Below are 19,068 nucleotides of genomic sequence, written 5' to 3' on the forward strand. Positions count from 1 at the left end.
TTTGACTAGCATTGTATCATATCGAATACTTACTGATGATAATTTCTTGGGAATATTTTAAATAAAATTTTCATTTCTTTTTTTTTTATAGAAATAGGGTCTTGCTGTATTGCCCAGGCTGGTCTCAAACTCCTGGGCTCAAGCAGTCTTCCCTCCTCAGCCTCCCAAAGTGAGCCACATCACCTGGCCAAATTTGTTATAATAGGATTTGACCTATCAAATGAAAAAATAATTACTGATTTGTAAGGTTTTGTTGTTACCAACAATAGAGGAATGGTTAAACTATAGAATGATAATACTGTGGAATACCATGGAACAGTTAAAAAGAATAAGGCAATAGTATGGACCGACATGGAAAAATCTCCAAAATAATACTGGTTAGTGAAAAAACAGCACTAGCGCACTACAGCCTTGAACTCCTCAAGTGATCCTTCTGCTGCAGCCTCCCGAGTAGCTGGGACTACAGACACACACTAGTTTGTCCAGTTTCCCTGTGTATTTGAAAATACTGCCTAGAAAAGAGTCTGGAAGGATATGCACGAAGTTGCTGTCAGTAATTACCTTGGAGGGAGGTCAAAAGGAAACTAAAAACTGTACATATTGCTTTCTTGTCTGCAGTTTTTACAGTAAAATTTTGGAATTTTTGTTATACTTTAGAGATGTAGAGGTCATATTATCAAAAATTTGATATATTTTTAGGTATTTTGGCAAGTTGCATATACTGTATTGTTAGATAATATTTTAAAACTCTAATCTCTACCTGGGTATCTAAAATGAGACTTATTTTACAGGATCTACTTCTATCAAGGGCTCTAATCTGTCTTATTGAGTAGATCTCATTATATACTGAATGCATGATTGACCCCTTAGCTAGACATGTACTGTTGTGCTTCTGGCTGTTTTTCTAGTAGAAGCAAGAGAATTGCTTTCGCCCATCCGTACTTCGGGTGAGGGCCTTTTGTTACCAGGAACATGTACTATTTGTGCCAGTGTGGTTTAGGCTTGGGGTGCTACGGAAAAGATAAAAGGAGTCAGCAGCTTCTAGCTCCAGTTCTACTATTTGCCAACTTCGTGACTACTGGACAAAAAGATCTCAAAGGAAACTTGTAAAATAGACAGGTGGGGTGCGGTGGCTTATGCTTGTAATCTCAGCACTTGAGAGGCTGAGGCCGGAGGATTGCTTGAGCCCAGGAGTTCAAGACCATCCTGGGCAACAAAGTGAGACCCCCATCTCTACAAAAAAAATTTTTTTAATTAGCCAGACATGGTGATAGACGCCTGAAGTCCCAGCTACTTAGGAGGCAGAGGTGGGAGGATCATTTGAGCCCAGGAGGTTGAGACTGCAATGAGCCATGATCATGCCACTGTACTCCAGCCTGGGTGACAGAGTGTCACCAAAAACAAACAAACCCAAACACTTTTTGTTTTATAACACGACTGTATTTTCTGGTTTATAGGTAAGGTCTCTACAGGTTTGGCAACAGACAGTGGACCAGCATCTAAGTTCCTGCCATACTGATGTTCCTCCTCTATCAAGTACTCTTGTGCCATCTAAACCTCCATTATGTACCCAAAGCCAGGAGGAGTCCTCTTCTGATCAAAATGCTGATTGGTTCACTGCTTCTGATGTAGCTCCTCAAGAGAAATCCTTACCAGATTTTCCAGACTCTGGTTTTCATTCCTCTCTAGCAGAACAAGTTCACTCTTTGCAGGATTCTTTGGATTTTGAAAAAAGTTCCACAGAAGGCAGTGAAAGCTCCATAATGGGGAATTCCATTGACACAGTTAGATATGGCAAAGAATCAGATTTAGGGGATGTTAGTGAAGAACATGGTGCATGGAATAAGGAAAGCTCAAATAATGAGCAGGACAATAGTCTGCTTGAACAATATTTAACTTCAGTTCAACAGCTAGAAGATGCTGATGAAAGGACCAATTCCGATGAAGAGACAGGAGATAGTAAACTTCACATTGCTTGTTTCCCAGTACAGTTAGATACCTTGTGTGATGGTGCTTCTGTAGATGAGAGTCATGGCATTCCTCCTACTTTGCAAGGTGAAATTAGCCAGACACAAGAGAATTCTAAATTAAATGCAGAAGTTCAAGGGCAGCAGTCAGAATGTGATTCTACATTTCAGGTACTGCATGTTGGTATTACTGTGTAGAATGTCATGGTCTTTTGGGAAGCAGATATCCACTTAACTTTTCTTCAAAATACTTTCAGTTGCCGAGCGCGGTGGCTCAAGCCTATAATCCCAGCACTTTGGGAGGCCGAGACGGGTGGATCACGAGGTCGAGAGATCGAGACCATCCTGGTCAACATGGTGAAACCCTGTCTCTACTAAAAATACAAAAAATTAGCTGGGCATGGTGGTGCGTGCCTGTAATCCCAGTTACTCAGGAGGCTGAGGCAGGAGAATTGCCTGAACCCAGGAGGCAAAGGTTGCGGTGAGCCGAGATCGTGCCATTGCACTCCAGCCTGGGTAACAAGAGCAAAACGCAGTCTCAAAAAAAAAAAAATACTTTCAGTTGGCTTTGGAGGGGAATACTCCCTAACCCTAATTTTGTTACTATTTATATAGGATTTGTATTCGTGTCTCATATTTTTCAGATTCTAGGTATTGAGCTGAGTTTTCATTTTGATTTTGTACATACAGCTTTTTGCTTAGCTGTAATGTACCAAACTATTTATATCGAAAGCTATATGCACTTTATTTCTTCGCTAAATTGCATCAGCAATTTCCTGTTTCTTTCATGTACCCATTTACTTTCAAAAGTAAGTTAGAATATATTAAAGAAAATAGAAAAAATTACCTTAACTATATGAATTTTTGCCCTTCCATATCTGAGAAAATTAATTATATAGTAAGGAATGAAATTTGATAACGTAAATATAAATGAGAAATGTGAGGATTGCAAACTATTGAAATTTGCCAGTCTTCTTGGTGTAAAAATGTTTTTTAAAAGCCTTTTTTCTTCCTTTCTGAGCCAAGGAAAGCCTTTCTATAAGCAAATTAAGGAAGAAAAGATAGGATTATAGGATTTCTCAGTGGGGATGATTACATTGTCTCATGGAAAACTTCAGTTAATGTCATGCATTAATTTTTATTTGTTTGTTTTTGAAATGGAGTCTCGCTCTGTCACCAGAATAAAGCGCAGTGGCATGATCTCAGCTCACTGCAACCTCTGCCTCCTGGATTCAAGTGAGTCCCCTGTCTCAGCTTTTGAAGTAGCTGGGACTACAGGTGTGTGCCACCATGCCCAGCTAATTTTTGTATTTTTAATAGAGATGGGGTTTCACCATATTGGCCAGGATGGTCTTGATCCGCCTGCCTTGGCCTACAAAGTGCTGGGATTACAGGTGTGAGCCACCGCACCTGGCCATCAGTTTTAACATATGAAGTAAAGTGTTCTATCCAAGATTAAAATCAAGTTTACTTAGGTTACACAAGGATATTTCACTTAGATATGAAGAAAGGAAACACTAGTCTCCATTCGTTTGAAATACTGTCATGGCAAATATGTATCCTTTCATTAAGTGCTTTTTCACCCTATAGATAAGCATTTATGTGCCAATATATTGTCAGAAATTAATGTATGTTCATCTCCTCTGTTCCTAATGTATTTCAGCAGAAGGTCCACAGCTGTTCACTTCAGTTTTGACCTCTGTCCCATAGTGAAGGACATTTAAAATAATACTAGTGGTCGAATATGAATGACTTTTTAGGAACTGCTTTTTGTCTAATCTGAAAAAGTGCCACATTCAGAAGACAATTTAATGATGCTTAAGAAATAATAAACCTCACTTTACTTGTTAAAAAGATATATATGTCTGCAACTTCAGGGAGAAATAAGATTGTGTTTGAATATTCTAGGTAGATGCATTTGTAATGAAGAATAATGACATTGAACAACATGTATTTGGTTTCCCCCAACTTATAGACATACAAGTATTTAAGGCTATGGCAATACATAAGTCATCTCTAAATTTAGGTGCTAAATATCTATTAATTATTCTGTTGTGGTCATTGGGTGCCCTTCTTTGAAGTTACATAAAATAAAAACATCTGATCCTTCAAGAATAAAGTTTAGGATCACATGGTATGTGGCATTTGTTGTTGTTTTTTAAAGAGACGGAGTCTGGCTCTGTTGGTGTGGTGCCATGATCATAGTTCACTCTGACCTTGAACTCCTGGCTCAAGTGATTCTCCTGCTTCAGCCTCTTGAGTATGTGGGATTACAAGCAGGAGCCACTGCTCCCAGCTCATGGTATTTGTTGATAGTCATAACATTTCTCCTGTATGGTAACATGTATTTTTCTCTGTTTATAATTATGTAGCACTCAGGTTGAGAAGACTCGGATTTTATTCTTAGAGATCCAGAATTCCTTGAAAAGGAAATGTTTTCTGTTTCTTATATTATAAATAAAACAGTAATCTTACATTCAGAAGGATTTTCCTTAGTGAAACATGTGAAACATTGAATGCATATTAAATAAAAATGGAATTTCTAACTTTTTCAATAGTGCTAATTATCTTTTCTGAATGATTTTGGATGTCTTCTTAAATATACCCTATTTTTCTATTTTACAGTTAAGTGCCTCACTTGCTGTCCATTGTTAGACAAAGAAAACCAATTTGCACTGCACTAGTAAAAATACTACTTTATACATTAGTTTTTCATAAAAGCTGCTGGAATGTCATGGTTCAGTATTGCCTAACTAGGTTTCTGCTAACATCTTCTCCCTCCTGTCTTGTTAAAGTAATTGCAAAACACAACTAAATTCATTTGATCATCAGCATTTGTCAGCAGGATTTGCTTTTTTACCTTTGCCTTCTTTTTCTAACCTATAAATTGTACTTAGCATACTTTTATTAAAAATTTGGCAGAATGTGGTAATTAATAATATTCTTTTCTTCATCTGTATTTATTTAACTTTTACTAGTGTTTAGAAGTGTAAGAATGTTAAATAGACCCTTCCTTAATTGTACATATTATCTTGAATGTAGATAAAATGAAAATAATGTAAATTAGAATGTAGGAAAACTGGCATAGACTTAATAAATTTAATGGGTTTACATTATACTTTTAAAGTGATTTTATATAATTAAGATATTTGGTTTCAACTCTACGGGCTATTCTTTGGTCTGGCTGAAGAGGGAATGGGTCTAGTAAGGTTTGGGAAGTTGAGCTTTGAACATGGTCTTTGTGTTTTTTTTCTGACAAGGAGAGGCTTGGTTTAGCTGTGCTATTTCAGTACATATCAGTTCTCTTGATTTATGGAAGATTCAGCTTATCAATTAAGAATTCCTGCAGAAGCACAGAATCATACCATGTGAGAGTTGGAAGGAAGCTTAAGATATTTGTGTTTGAATCTCTTTGTTTCAAAGATGAAACTAAAGTACAGCATGTTAAATGACTTGTCTAAGGTCATAGCTAGTTAGTAGTAAATAAACTGAAAACCTGTATGCTACTGTAGTCCAAAATTTTATTATATCCTCTTAACCTTTACATTTAGTCAGTAAGGAAATCTCTGCATATTTTTCATTCTCTTTGAAAGAGGAAAAAAACTTATAAGAGAGCTACAACTCTATCACTCATGACAGAGTTGCTTGTAGAAAATAATTCCTTCCCCTCAGTGAATTTTCTCCAAGAACTGTGACTTATTAAAATGGTTTCAAAAGAGCAATAGTTGAAATTAAAGTTATAGAAAAGATATTGGGTGTGGTGGTTGATGACTGTAATCCTAGTGCTTTTGGAGGCCAAGGCCGGTGGATCACTTGAGGTCAGGAGTTCAAGACCAGCCTCTCTAAAAACACAAAAATTCTGGAAAGAATGACTACATTTTAGAGTTAATTTATTTGATGACAGACAGTATAACGGGTTGCTGAGATATATAAAATTTTATAAAGAACTGCTGAGTTTGATTGCATTTTATTTTTAGTTTTATAGAACAATAGAGGTTAAAATTTTAACTCTCTTGGTGTGCAGAAAGCTCTTATGACAGTTGATATGCAAGTTGGCTTTATAAGTTTAATTATAAAAGGCTTGACAATATGCATGTTTTAGGAAAATGTTCATTTATTTAGTCATATAATTGTTAGTATATATGTAAATAACTTTATTCTTAAATAATATGGGTGCCATCTTGAGTGTATGTTTTTATCTGTTTTGGATTATTTTTTGTATACAAACACCATAATAGTTGTTTTCCTGTTATCTACTTAAGACAAGTCTAGTTCTACTTTTTACCAATAATTTCAGGAGAACACAGGTGTGTGCAAAGTCTTAGAATTGGATATATAACATTGATAATAAAAACATAAAACTTTTTTTTCTGGAGAATTAAGACAGTAAAAATTAAAAATAGAGTGAATATGATCATTTTCCCATCATAAAGGAAAGAAGAAACTTCTTTTTTTTTTTTGAGATGGAGTTTCGCTCTTGTTACCCAGGCAGGAGTGCAATGGTGTGATCTTGGCTCTTTGCAACCTCCACCTCCCTGGTACAAACGATTCTCCTGCCTCAGCTTCCCCAGTAGCTGGGATTACAGGTGTGCACCATAACGCCCGGCTAATTTTTTTGTATTTTAAGTAGAGATGGGGTTTCACTGTTGTCCAGGCTGATCTCGAACTCCTGATGTCAAGTGATCCACCTGCTTCAGCCTCCCAAAGTGCTGGGATTACAGGTGTGAGCCACCGTGCCTGGCTGAAACTTCATTGTTTAATGCATATCTTTATTTTTTCCAAACACCAACTTGAACCAGAGTATATTTTTATTTTGCCACATACCTTTAAAAGGTATTTATTGTGTCATTATATAATGTTTTAAATGTTAAATATATGATACCTTATTCCTGCAGTGAAGCAGAAAGGATCTGTAAGGAACATTCTAAACCTTTTTAATGGTATTGCTTTTACTGATCAAGCTTGTTGTGCCAAATTAAAGTTAAAAGTCAAATAAATTAGTCCTCATAGCCTTGGAAAGAAACAGATAATTGTCTTTTTAAAATGAGGTGTTTTTTATCTGCGGATGAATGAAAATCACACTGAATTTTAATTCTTATTTATTTTAGTGGATAGCAGAAATCATCCTGTAGTAGTTTTGTTCATTTTCTTTTTTCTTGAGATGGAGTCTCATTCTGTCGCCAGGCTGGAGTGCAGTGGTACAATCTCGACTCATTGCAACCCCTGCCCCATGGGTTCAAGTGATTCTGCTGCCTCAGCCTCCCAAGTAGCTGGGATTACAGGTGTGTGCCACCATGCCCAGCTAATTTTTGTTTTTTGGTAGACACAGGGTTTTACCATGTTGGCCAGGATGGTCTTGATCTCTTGACCTCATGATCCACCCACCTCAGCCTCCCAAACTGCTGGGATTACAGGCATGAGCCACTGTACCTGGCCTTGTTCATTTTCTAATTAAATCTCTTTGAATCTTTTGTAATAATTTTAATGTTGACAAGAGTTTAAAAATAATTTGATTTTGGACTGTATTTAAATTTCCCTTTAATTTTGTTGTAGAACTAGTAAATGATTTAAAGTGATTATGATCTATTTTATGAAGGCTTATTATTATGTATTGTATTTATTTAATTTGTATTTGAGTCTAATTTTAAATAAAAGGTTTATACATTTGAGTGCTTCATCTGTTTATTTTAATGATTAGTAGTAATGATTGTTACTCATTGTGCCTGTAATTAATGGATAAACTTTAGAATAAATTGCAAATAGAACTCTACTAAGCACTGTCCAGAGTATTCTCATTATATCAGTGAATTTACAATAAAACAGCTCTTGCCTTATGAAAATGGATATGAAGTAGAAGGAATGCTAATTTAGTTTTATTCAGTATAGATTTCATTACCTCTAGATACTCACTAGAATTCTCTAGACAGGGAAGAGCAGACATCCTTCAAACAGCATAGATGACATTGTCCAGGGTTAGTGAGGATAGTGGGGGGCCGGTAGGTTGAGTAGAAGCCCTCTCATTTGACACTATTGGGACCTGTAGTTGGTTGGTGAATAAAAAAATTACAGCAGGAAATCACAAAAGATATATATATATCTATATATAGATATAGATATGTATCGATACACCATAAACTTTAAGATATTTTTATTGAAATATAATTAGCATATTTAAAGTGGACATTTAAAGGTATCATTTTTAATTTTTATTTCATTTAAAAAAATTCTTAAGGCATATTCAAAGTTGCATATTTAAAATGGACAATTTGGCTGATTGTGGTGGCTCATGCCTGTAATCCCAGCACTTTGAGAGGCCAAAGTGGCTAGATCACCCGAGGTCAAGAGTTCAAGACCAGCCTGACCGACAAGGTGAAACCCCATCTCTACTAAAAATACAAAATTAGCCAGGCATGGTGGCGCATGCCTGTAATTCCAGCTACTTGGAGGCTGAGGTAGGAGAATCACTTGAACCCCGGAGGTGGAGGTTGCAGTGAGCTGAGATTGTGCTGTTGTACTCCTCCAGCCTGGATGACAGGGTGAGACTCTGTCTCAAAAAAAAAAAAAAAAACTAAAAAAAAAAAAGTCGACAATTTGACAAATTTTGACACATTGTGCTCATAAAACCATCACACCAATCAAGATGGCAAACGTATCTATTATCTCCAAGAGATTCTTCATTCCCTTCATGACACCTCCTATTTTGTCTTGTTTCTTTTACTCAGCCTGATTATTTGAGATTCATCTGATAGCTTTCTGAGTAATATTTCATTGTATGTATTTGCCTAATTTGTTTATCCATTAATCTGCTGATAGACATTTGGGTTGTTTGTAGATTTTGGCTATTAGAACTGAAGCTGCTGTGAGCATTTGTGAATTAAGTCTTTGTATGAACATATATTTTCATTTTTCTTGGGCAAATACCTGGAAGTGGAATGGGCTGGATCTTACAGTAGGTATATGTCTAACTTTTTAAGAAACTGCTGAGCCAATTTTGTTTTCCAAAGTAGTTGTAGCATTTTGCATTCCCACTAGCAGTATAGGATGGTTCCAGTTTTTCTGCATCCTTACTAACATTTGGTATGATCAGTCTTTTTAATTTTAGCCATTCTAGTGGTTGCATAGTAGTATTTCAGTGTGGTTTTGTTTCCCTAATGACTAATGATGTGCAGCATCTTTTTTTTTTTTAAATTATAACAATATATTTTATTTAATCCAATATAGCCACAAGAATAACATTGTAACATGTAACAATATACAATAATAATTGAGATATTTTACATTTTTTGTACTAAATTTTTAAAATTCAATGTCCGTTTTATATGTAAAGTGCATCTCAATTCAGATGCCCGATTTTTAGTAGTTTGAATTAAGATGTGTAAGAAAGATAATAGTTTTTTACAGAAACATATTTTATGCTTCAGGTTTTTAATTTAATTTATATAACACAAAGTTTAAAAATTCAGCTTCTCAGTGATACTAATTAGATATTCATTTCAATTGTCTCATAGCTACATATGAGTAGGAGGCCGCCCCAAAAGACATACCAACTCTATATATTTAAACATAGCATTAATCCCAGCATCTTTTAATTTATTTGCTATGTGTATATCTTTGGTTAAGTGTTCCTAAATTTGAAACATTCAAACAATTTACTCATAAAAAAAAAAAAAAAAAGGGGGGGCCAGGCTCAGTGGCTCACACCTGTAATTCCGAAACACTCAACTTTGTTTGATAAAATATTTTATCTTTTTACACTATATTTCAAAGGTTCACATAAGAAGTACTTAGATTATTATAATCACATTATAACTGGAATAAACTGGTTTAGAACCAAATATAACTCAAATTGGTGGGAGTGGAAGTCCACATTCTGGAGCGGGAGTAAAAAGTAAGTCAGCAGGATAGCAAAGCTTTTCTTGTATTCTTTCATCTCTCTTTGAAGGAAAAGAAAACGCTTTTGCCCCTCAAATAATTTAAACTGATTCCCAGTTTGGTGATGAGGTGGATGTTGTGATTCATCAGATAGTATTGAATTAGCAAAAGTATTGGTTCCCAAACTTTCTGGTAATCATAATCTGGGGAGTACATACTGTATGATTCTATTTATATGAAATTCTGGAGAAAGCAACACTATGGGGAGAGAAAATAGATTAGTGATTGCCAGAGACTGAGGAAGAGATTGACTATTTCCAAATGCAACGGACTTGCATTTGGGAATTTTTTTTTTTTGAGACAGAGTTTCGCTCTTGTTACCCAGGCTGAGTGCAATGGCGCGATCTCGGCTCACCGCAACCTCCGCCTCCTGGGTTCAGGCAATTCTCCTGCCTCAGCCTCCTGAGTAGCCACCATGCCCAGATAATTTTTGTATTTTTAGTAGAGACGGGGTTTCACCTTGTTGACCAGGATGGTCTCGATCTCTTGACCTTGTGATCCACCCGCCTCGGCCTCCCAAAGTGCTGGGATTACAGGATTGAGCCACCATGCCCGGCCTGCATTTGGGAATTTTTAGGGTGATGAAACTATTCTGTATGGTACCGTGATGGTGGATACGTATGTCTATAAACTTGTCAAAATCCATAGAACAATACATCACAAAATCTGAACTTTTTTCAAGCTTTGCCAAAAAATAAATCTCTATTGAGGATGTCAAAGGGATCTCAGAATGGAATGTGGACTGTGACAAATAACACCAACTGTATTACAAATTTATGACATAACTCACTGAGCTAGAAACAAAAAACTGCATAGGAACACTGTACTCTGGTTGGTAAACGTTTCTTTCTTTCTTTCTTTTTTTTTTTTGAGATGGAGTTTTGCTCTTGTTACCCAGGCTGGAGTGCAATGGCGCGATCTCGGCTCATGGCAACCTCTGCCTCCTTGGTTCAAGCAATTTTCCTGCCTCAGCCTCCCAAGTAGCTGGGATTACAGGCACGCACCACCATGCCCAGCTAATTTTTTGTATTTTTAGTAGAGACGGGGTTTCACCTTGTTGACCAGGATGGTCTCGATCTCTTGACCTCGTGATCCACCCGCCTCGGCCTCCCAAAGTGCTGGGATTAGAGGCGTGAGCCACCGCGCTTGGCCCTGGTAAACGTTTCTTAACAGAGGTACAGGTTCTGCAACTGCATCCATACTAGGCTCGAACAAATAAGTAAATATAGATAATGATGGCCAGGTGCCTCACGTTAGAAAAAGAAACTGCAGTTATGCAAAGGAGAAATGCAGGAATGAATTTGTGGTGCTGGGTTGGAGTTGGAGATACCAGTATGAACTCATGTCTATACAGGTAGTTATGGAAATAAACATAGACATATATATGTCTGTATAAATATATGTTCCTGGGAAAAAGGCTGACGCATGACCTGCTTATCTGGCACAGGATGGGAGTTAATGGAAGACCATGCCTCGTGCTAAAGGCGAGGAAGACCTCTTTGAAGCACCCGAATGTGGTCAGACTTGCTGGCTCTATCTGCAGCCTTTTCCCATCTGTTTACTGATTGGCTCCAAAGTAGAGCATGCTCTGTACCTCCAAAGGAAATGCCAAACTGCCACAGCTATAGATCATCTGCTTGATGCTTCGCTTCCTTTTCATCCCCCACGTCCCTGAGCACAGGCTTTTTTGTTTAAGCACTCAATAAATAGTGTGGGTCTCCAGGGCTCCCGGCCTTCGCATCCTCCTACTCGAGTCAGCCGCCTGGGAGTCCACCGTTAGGCATTCTTGCTTTTGTCTCTTAATTTCTTTGTCTCTGCAGACCCTCGTTACTTCCTAGGTTGTGTCTGGGCTGGACCCTGACAAATGTGTATATATGTATTTATATAAGTATAAAGATATAGTGTATATGTTTATTCATTAGTTAGTATACACACATACATTTCTAGGTCTGTACAGGCCTAGAAAGAATGATCCTTCAGTGGCAACAAGCACACCTAGCACCCATGTCTTGGTCTCTACCATTCTTCAATAAAAGGGAACAAGGCTCTTCGGTTGATTCCAGGGATGAAGCAAAGAAGAAAAAAATGACCCCAGAGCATCTTATAGTGCCAGAACGTAAGGAAGTGGTAAGCAAATAATGATCAAGAGCGTCAAAAAGACACATGATCCAACTCGAAAGAGATCCCAATGGCAAAAGCTGGAACAATTTGAGCAGCAAAATAACAACAGATTATAAATCAAAGAATAAATATCCATGTGTGCACCCTGATGTCAATAAACTATTGAATAAATAGGTGGAGAAGACGGGACAACTCTTTTTTCTAATGTTTTAGTCTGCTCAGGGTACAGAAGGACAACTCTTACAGAAGACTTCCAAATGATAAATGCAGAAGGAATGAAGGAAATAGAAAAATCACCATTAGAAAACCACTATAATAATTGCTACAGCAGAAATCCACTGATGAATGCCAAAATTAATGGGCAAAACTATAAGAAGAGATAGAATATTTGTGTAGCTTCAAAGTATCTTCCCTTAAATATATATTAATTATGACGGTTTAAACATGTACCCAAAAGTTCTTTGATACTCCTTCCTTTATAAGGTAAAGCTTAATTTCCCTCTCCTGAGTGTGAGCTGGACTTAGTGACTTGCTACTAACAGACGGAGTATGGACAAAGAAAATTAGCAACTCTGTTGTGGAGAAACATAGCATATAACATCTCAGTCAAGTGATCAAGGTTAACATCACCAGTGATAATCATGTTGTATGCTCCTTAGTCTGATGCAGTGAAGACATTTCACTCTGATATTCTTTCCCCAAGTCTAACCATGAGTAAACAAACACCCGGCAAACCCAAATTGAGGGGTAGTCTACAAAATGTCTGATCAATATTCTTTTTTGGGGGGGTGGGGGATGGAATCTCACTGTATTCCCAGGCTGGAGTGCAGTGGCACAATCTCGGCGCATTGCAACCTCCACCTCCTGGGTTCAAGTGAGATTCCTGCTTCAGCCTCCTGAAAAGCTGGGACTACAGGCGTGTGCACTACACCTGGCTAATTTTTGTATTTTTTAGTAGAGATGGGGTTTCACCGTATTGGCCAGGCTGCTCTCGAACTCCTGACCTCGTGATCCGCCCACCTCGGCCTCCCAAAGTGCTGAGATTATAGGCCTGAGCCACTGCGCCCTGCCTGATCATTACTCTTCAACTGTTTCTGAGGGACTGTGTTAAGGAAAACCAAGTCCACAAGGGGCGTTGTTTCAAAGGCAGGAATTTCCAGCTCCAGGCCTCTATTCACGTCCCCATCCAGGCATGTAAAGTTCTTTGTCTAACCCTCCCGAGGTCAGGCTAGGTAGAAATTGCAGGTGAACCTCTTTGTTCCAAATAGCCCTCCGAAAGCTCTGGGAGAAGAGGGCTCTAATTGTGGGCTGGGAAGCCAATCCGATATCAAAGTTGAAGATCAATCACTCCAGAGGCGGTTTGAAAGAACTCCTCTCATTGGATGAGAACATGAATGGGGCGGGAATAACTCCAAGGTTAAAAATCCACGGCTCCCATGGCAGCGTGGGAGCTCTCTCTCCTTCTCTCTCTCCTTCTCTCCTTCTCTCTTTCTCTCTCTCTCTGCCTAATAAATTGCTCTCTGCTAAACTCTTTGGGTCTGTGATATTTATTCCAACCATAAGCTCACTGCACCTCGGGGCCCCTTCCCCATTCCTGGGGTAAGAGAGGTCAAGGACCTGGGCACATCCGCGAAAACATCGGATTGGAGAACCGGAAGCGTCTTTGGGATGCCCCCCTGGCTCTGCTCCCGTCCCAGGTTACATCTTTGGCAAGCACAGGGAGGGAGCTGAGCCCCGTGCGCCCCGCCCTGGTTACATCTTAAGGTCACAAAAAACAAGGAAATACAAACACTGTAACAGATCGGAAAAGACTAAGGAGATAAGATAACTAAATGCAACATGGTATTATGGGTTGGATTCTGGATCAGGAAAAAGAACATTAATGGAAAAAATGGTGAAATCCAAATGAAGTCTATGTAAGGTTGGCTGAGAGAAAGGAGAATAGACCCAAAGTCAGGCAAGCAAGTTGTATTAACCTGCCGAGTTGCTCCGTTACAATCAGAGGAGGCAGCCCCGAGCTTACAAAACGAGGAGTTTAAATGGAACGAGAGGGGCATGAGGCAGTTTCAGGACTGAGGTCATCTATCCGCTGGTAATAGGCACAGAGATAGTTTGTCAACTTGTAACAGACCTGCAATATATCTATATCATCCTGTGTCTTTTGTGGCAGCATTTTTTTTTTTTTTTTTTTGAGACGGAGTTTCGCTTTTGTTACCCAGGCTGGAGTGCAATGGTGCGATCTCGGCTCACCGCAACCTCCGCCTCCTGGGTTCAGGCAATTCTCCTGCCTCAGCCTCCGGAGTAGCTGGGATTACAGGCACGCGCCACCATGCCCAGCTAATTTTTTTTGTATTTTTAGTAGAGATGGGGTTTCACCATGTTGACCAGGATGGTCTCGATCTCTTGACCTCGTGATCCACCTGCCTCGGCCTCCCAAAGTACTGGCATTACAGGCTTGAGCCACCGCACCCGGCCAGAAACTTATTTTTTTAAAAAAAGAGAAACCAGGATTCTTTTACAGATACGTGTCAAACAGGAATTTACGTATGGGTAACAAACACTTGTTTTCCCTATCCTCCCTTGAGCTACCTGTATGGCTGTAATCAGGCTTTGCTTAATTGTAGCACATCTGGCAGCCTTGCTGTGGTGCCTAGGCAGGGTTCAGGAATCCAGCTGCAGAGCAATCAGAGTGGGTGGACCGGGTCAGCTTACATGGAAAGGGTTTTGGGAGGCAGCTTGTCTCTAACAGTCTTTATAGTATTGTATGTATGTTAGTTTCTTAGTTTTGGTAATTATACCATTGTTACATAACATGTTAACATTAAGGGAAGTTGGATGAAGGGTACACAGGAACTTTAAAAAAGATTTATTTAAATTAAATTGTACAGACAGGGTTTCATCATGTTGCCCAGGCTGGTCTTGAACTCCTGAGCTCAAGTGATCCACCCACCTCTGCCTACCAAAGTGCTGGAATTACAGGTGTGAGCCACTGCATCTAGCTAGGAACTCTCCATATAGACAGGAACTCGCTGTAACTCTTTTTGTGCATTTAAAATGGAACATTTTTTTAAAAGTTTTAAAAATCTGGACAGCTTTACAAAATGTGGATATTTGATACTCCTGCCCTTGGAACTCTGACTCAGCAGGTTGGGGGTGGCTCAGAATCTATCTATCTATCTATATTTTTTTGAGACAGCATCTCTCTCTGTTGCCTAGGCTGCAGTGCAGTGGTGCAATCACAGCTCACTGCAGTCTCCGCTTCCTAGGTCAAGGAATCCTTCCACCTCAGCCTCCTGAGTAGCTGGGACTATAGGGCTCGCACCATCACGCCTGGCTAATTTTTTATATTTTGTAGAGACAGGGTCTTACCATGTTGCCCAGGCTAATTTCAAACTCCTGGGCTCAAGCAATCCTCTTGCCTTGGCCTCCCAGTGTGCTGGGTGTAGGAGATCAGTCAGAGTGGTGGGAAAAATTATAGGAAAAGAACACAAATCTTGAAAGGTCAGAGGGTTTTGCAAAGCTCCAGGGGAGAATAAGCTGAAGGTAGCTGTTCTCTTACCCTGAGGCAGAGGCCAAGGAGTAGGTGCAAGGTAGTGTAGGGGAATTTATCTAAATAGGTTTGTTTATTTATATTGTCAGGAAACCAACCTTTGATCATTCCCACTGGAGATTGCTCCCTGTAAGGGGGAACAATAATGTTAATTACCCACTGTTTGTATTGGCTCCAGGCTTTATGTCTGTACTGAATAAAAGCAAGCAGCTCCAGCTGTTCAGGGCTGCGCTCTCTTTGGCCATTAGTGCCGGCAGCCCCAGGCCCCGCAACGAGGGTTTGTGGGATGAACCTGGCAGCTGGGATTATAGGCCTGAGCTACCACGCCCAGCCTCTCTATTTTTAAAAATCTACTGATTGGCTGGGGGTGGTGGCTCGTGCCTGTAATCCCAACACTTTTGGAGGCCCAGGTGGGTGGATCACTTGAGGCTGGGAATTTGAGACCAACTTGGCTAACATGGTAAAAACCCCATCTCTACTAAAAACTTAAAAAATTAGCTGGGCGTGGTGGCGCGCACCTGTAACCCTAGCTATTCTTGAGGCTGAGACAGGAGAATCGCTTGAACCCGGGGGTTGGAGATTGCAGTTAGCTGAGATTGTGCCACTGCACTCCAGCCTGAGCGACAGAGGGAGACCCTGTCTCTCTCTCTCACACACACATACAAAGCTACTAATGTTATTTTTATTATCAGTGCAATTTGATTTGAGGACCAGTGGACAAACCAAGAGTGCAGGAAAAAAATCAATCTCATTTTTCCCTAAACTATGCATGTGAGATTAGCCATCGTTAATTATGACTTTTTTTTTTGAGACAGAGTGTCACTCTTGTTGCCCAGTCTGGAGTACAATGGCGTGATCTCAGCTCACTGCAACCTCTGTCTCCCAGGTTCAAGTGATTCTCCTGCTTTAGCCTCCTGAGTAGCTGGGATTACAGTCACCTGCCACCATGCCTGGCTAATATTTTGTATTTTTAGTATAAGAGATGGTTTCACCGTGTTGGACAAGCTGGTCTCAAACTCCTGACCTCAGGTGATCCACCTGCCTCAGCCTCCCAAAGTGCTGGGATTACAGGCGTGAGCCACTGCAGCTGGCCAATTATGACTTTTAAAAGGAAAATATGGCCATTAATTTCAGGTCATGAACCAACACATTAGCGACATCAACTACCTCTCTCCCTTTTAGTCTCTTACCCTTGGCAACCTCCTCCAATTGTTCATGGTGTTTTGGAACAGAGTGGTTGGTACCTAATGTGACAGTGGTCACTTAATTTTCATTAGGTAGATGGCCTTGGGGCCCAAATTTCCATGGCTTGTTCAAAGGGAGGAAGCAAAGGAACTGAACAAGGAACTGACTTGGGCTCAGGACTATGCATGTAGGCCTCCATAAAAACATCTGAATGAACACAGAGTCCACTGTGGTCAAGAAAGACAAAAATACTTGATGTGCTGTACCCCAAGCTTCTGCCATCAGAGACAGGTTGAATTTGCTTTTATTTGTCTACTCTTAAGAGCCATGCTTTATTTTGCTCAGAGAATAAAGTATAGCATTAATAAACACTAGTGTCTAAATCACTTTTGCAGATGGGAGAGAAATTACTAGTTCCTTAGGTTTCATATCATCATATAAACTTTTTTTTTTTTTTTGAGATAGGGCCTTGCTCTGTCATTCAGGCTGGAGTGCAGTGGCATGATCACAGTTTACTACAGCCTCAACCTCCCAGGCCCCAGGTATCCTCCCACCTTGTAGTTCCAGTAGCTGGAACTACAAGTGTGCACCATCACGCTTTGGTAAATTTTTTTTTTTTTTTGACATCGAGTCTCACCCAGGCTGGAGTGCAGTGGCATGATCCCAGCTCACTGCAGGCTCCACCTCCTGGATTCCAGCAATTTTCCTGCCTCAGCCTCTTGAATGGCTGGGATTACAGGCGTGTGCCACCACACCCAGCTAATTTTTGTATTTTTAGCAGAGATGGGGTTTCATCATTTTGGCCAGGTTGGTCTTGAACTCCTGACCTCAGGTGATCGTCCCACCTTGGTCTCCCAAAGTGCTAAGATTACAGGTGTGAGCCATCATGTCCGCCCTGGTTAATTTTTGTATTTTTTGCAGAGATGGGGTCTCACTATGTTGCCCAGGCTGGTCTCAATCTCCTAAGCTCAAGCGATCCACCTGCCTTGGCCTCCAAAAGTGCTGCGATTACAGGTTTTGAGCCACCGTGCCAGGCTGTGAGATGATCATAAATGAACATTCAGTGGTGTCGCTCCTATTTTACAGTAGAGGAAATGAGTGCAGAGAAGTTAAATAATTTGCCTAGGATGGCACTACTAGTAAGAAGCAAAGCTGGGGTCCAGATCCAGGCAGGCTAGGATCCAAAGTGCATATTCTTTGAGTGACAGTATTCTTCACTGAACGTGCTGAGTTGGGAGTGTGGGGACTTTGCAGTGAGGAATCTTTTAAGAAACTGGTAATGGGCCGGGTGTGGTGGCTCAAGCCTGTAATCCCAGTACTTTGGGAGGCCAAGGCAGGTGGATCACGAGGTCAGGAGATGTCGACCATCCTGGCTGACATGGTGAAACCCCATCTCTACTAAAAATACAAAAAATTAGCTGGGCGTGGTGGTGTGTGCCTATAATCCCAGCTACTCGGGAGGCTGAGGCAGGAGAATTGCCTGAACCCAGGAAGCGGAGGTTGCGGTGAGCCGAGATCACGCCATTGCACTCCAGCCTGGGTAACAAGAGCAAAACTCCATCTCAAAAAAAAAACAAAACTGGTAATGATGGATGGGCTTCTCTGATTGGGACTGCTCTTATTTCTGGTTATGACTGTAAAATATGGTTAAATATGGGTAAGTTCACTCAAATGCCTCAGGGTTAAAAGTGCCTGGGGAAGTATGGGGTCAATGAGGTCCAAAACCATGACCTAGAAGTCATCTTGTCCTAAGTATTTTACTACTTGTAAGATAGCCAAACTGTACATGAGGTGGGGGATCCTTCTGGGAGATAAAGCATAGTCAGAGCAGAGATCTATTATATGGGTCTCTTCTTTGATAGTGGAAGGAAGCTACCTTTACGTCCTCAAAAGGCCCCAGTGTGCGGTATTTCCTCGAGGAAGAAGGAGCATCAGATTGTTACAAGAGAAGAGATCTTTCAGCCTGTGGCAGAACTTCCCTTTATCCCATTCGCGGATCAGGTTGCCCACGATGCAGGCCTGCCATGAAACACATCTGAATGAGCACGCAGAGTCCATTATGGTCAAGAAACAGAAAAATACTTCGTTATCATGTACGTTAATTATTTCTTAAACCTTGGATTTAAGCAACACGGGGGCAGGCCTGCTTTTGGGGCCTGTGTTAACCCCACTGTGCTCCAAGCCCTGAGAAACAGTGCAGCCCACAATCCCTTCTGCTTTCCCCAGCAAGTGTTGTCTTCTAAGGACTCCTCTCAGTTCCTGAATTTCACGTAACTGCTACCGAGGTTTTACCAGTTAGAAAAATGTCCAAAA

The 19,068-nt window shown here is 40.2% G+C and overlaps 1 protein-coding gene and 1 long non-coding RNA gene across 7 annotated transcripts in view; one reads left to right on the top strand and one right to left on the bottom strand.

Moving 5' to 3' along the window:
- CEP97 (centrosomal protein 97) overlaps positions 1 to 4,522 on the top strand; it is a 34,580-nt gene extending 30,058 nt beyond the window's left edge. For 4 of the 6 annotated variants that reach the window (XM_054246114.2, XM_054246115.2, XM_054246116.2 and 1 more), the window contains 2 exons: positions 1,458 to 2,138; positions 2,225 to 4,522. In XM_054246114.2, the coding sequence (XP_054102089.1) occupies positions 1,458 to 2,138; positions 2,225 to 2,452 (909 nt within the window). In that variant the 3' untranslated portion in view covers positions 2,453 to 4,522. Of the gene's footprint in view, positions 1 to 1,457 lie in introns of all 6 variants that reach the window. The other 2 variants (XM_002758852.6, XM_002758853.6) reach the window with 1 other exon arrangement.
- Positions 4,523 to 7,873: 3,351 nt separating this feature from the next.
- LOC144579612 (uncharacterized) overlaps positions 7,874 to 19,068 on the bottom strand; it is an 11,649-nt gene continuing 454 nt past the window's right edge. Inside the window, exons 2-3 of the long non-coding RNA XR_013527703.1 lie at positions 18,632 to 18,774; positions 7,874 to 8,004 (exon numbers count right to left, since the gene is read on the bottom strand). This is a non-coding gene — a long non-coding RNA (uncharacterized LOC144579612). The remainder of the gene's footprint in view (positions 8,005 to 18,631; positions 18,775 to 19,068) is intronic.

Source organism: Callithrix jacchus, chromosome 15 (assembly GCF_049354715.1).
Source record: "Callithrix jacchus isolate 240 chromosome 15, calJac240_pri, whole genome shotgun sequence".
In the NCBI taxonomy this organism is placed as follows: Eukaryota; Metazoa; Chordata; class Mammalia; order Primates; family Cebidae; genus Callithrix; species Callithrix jacchus.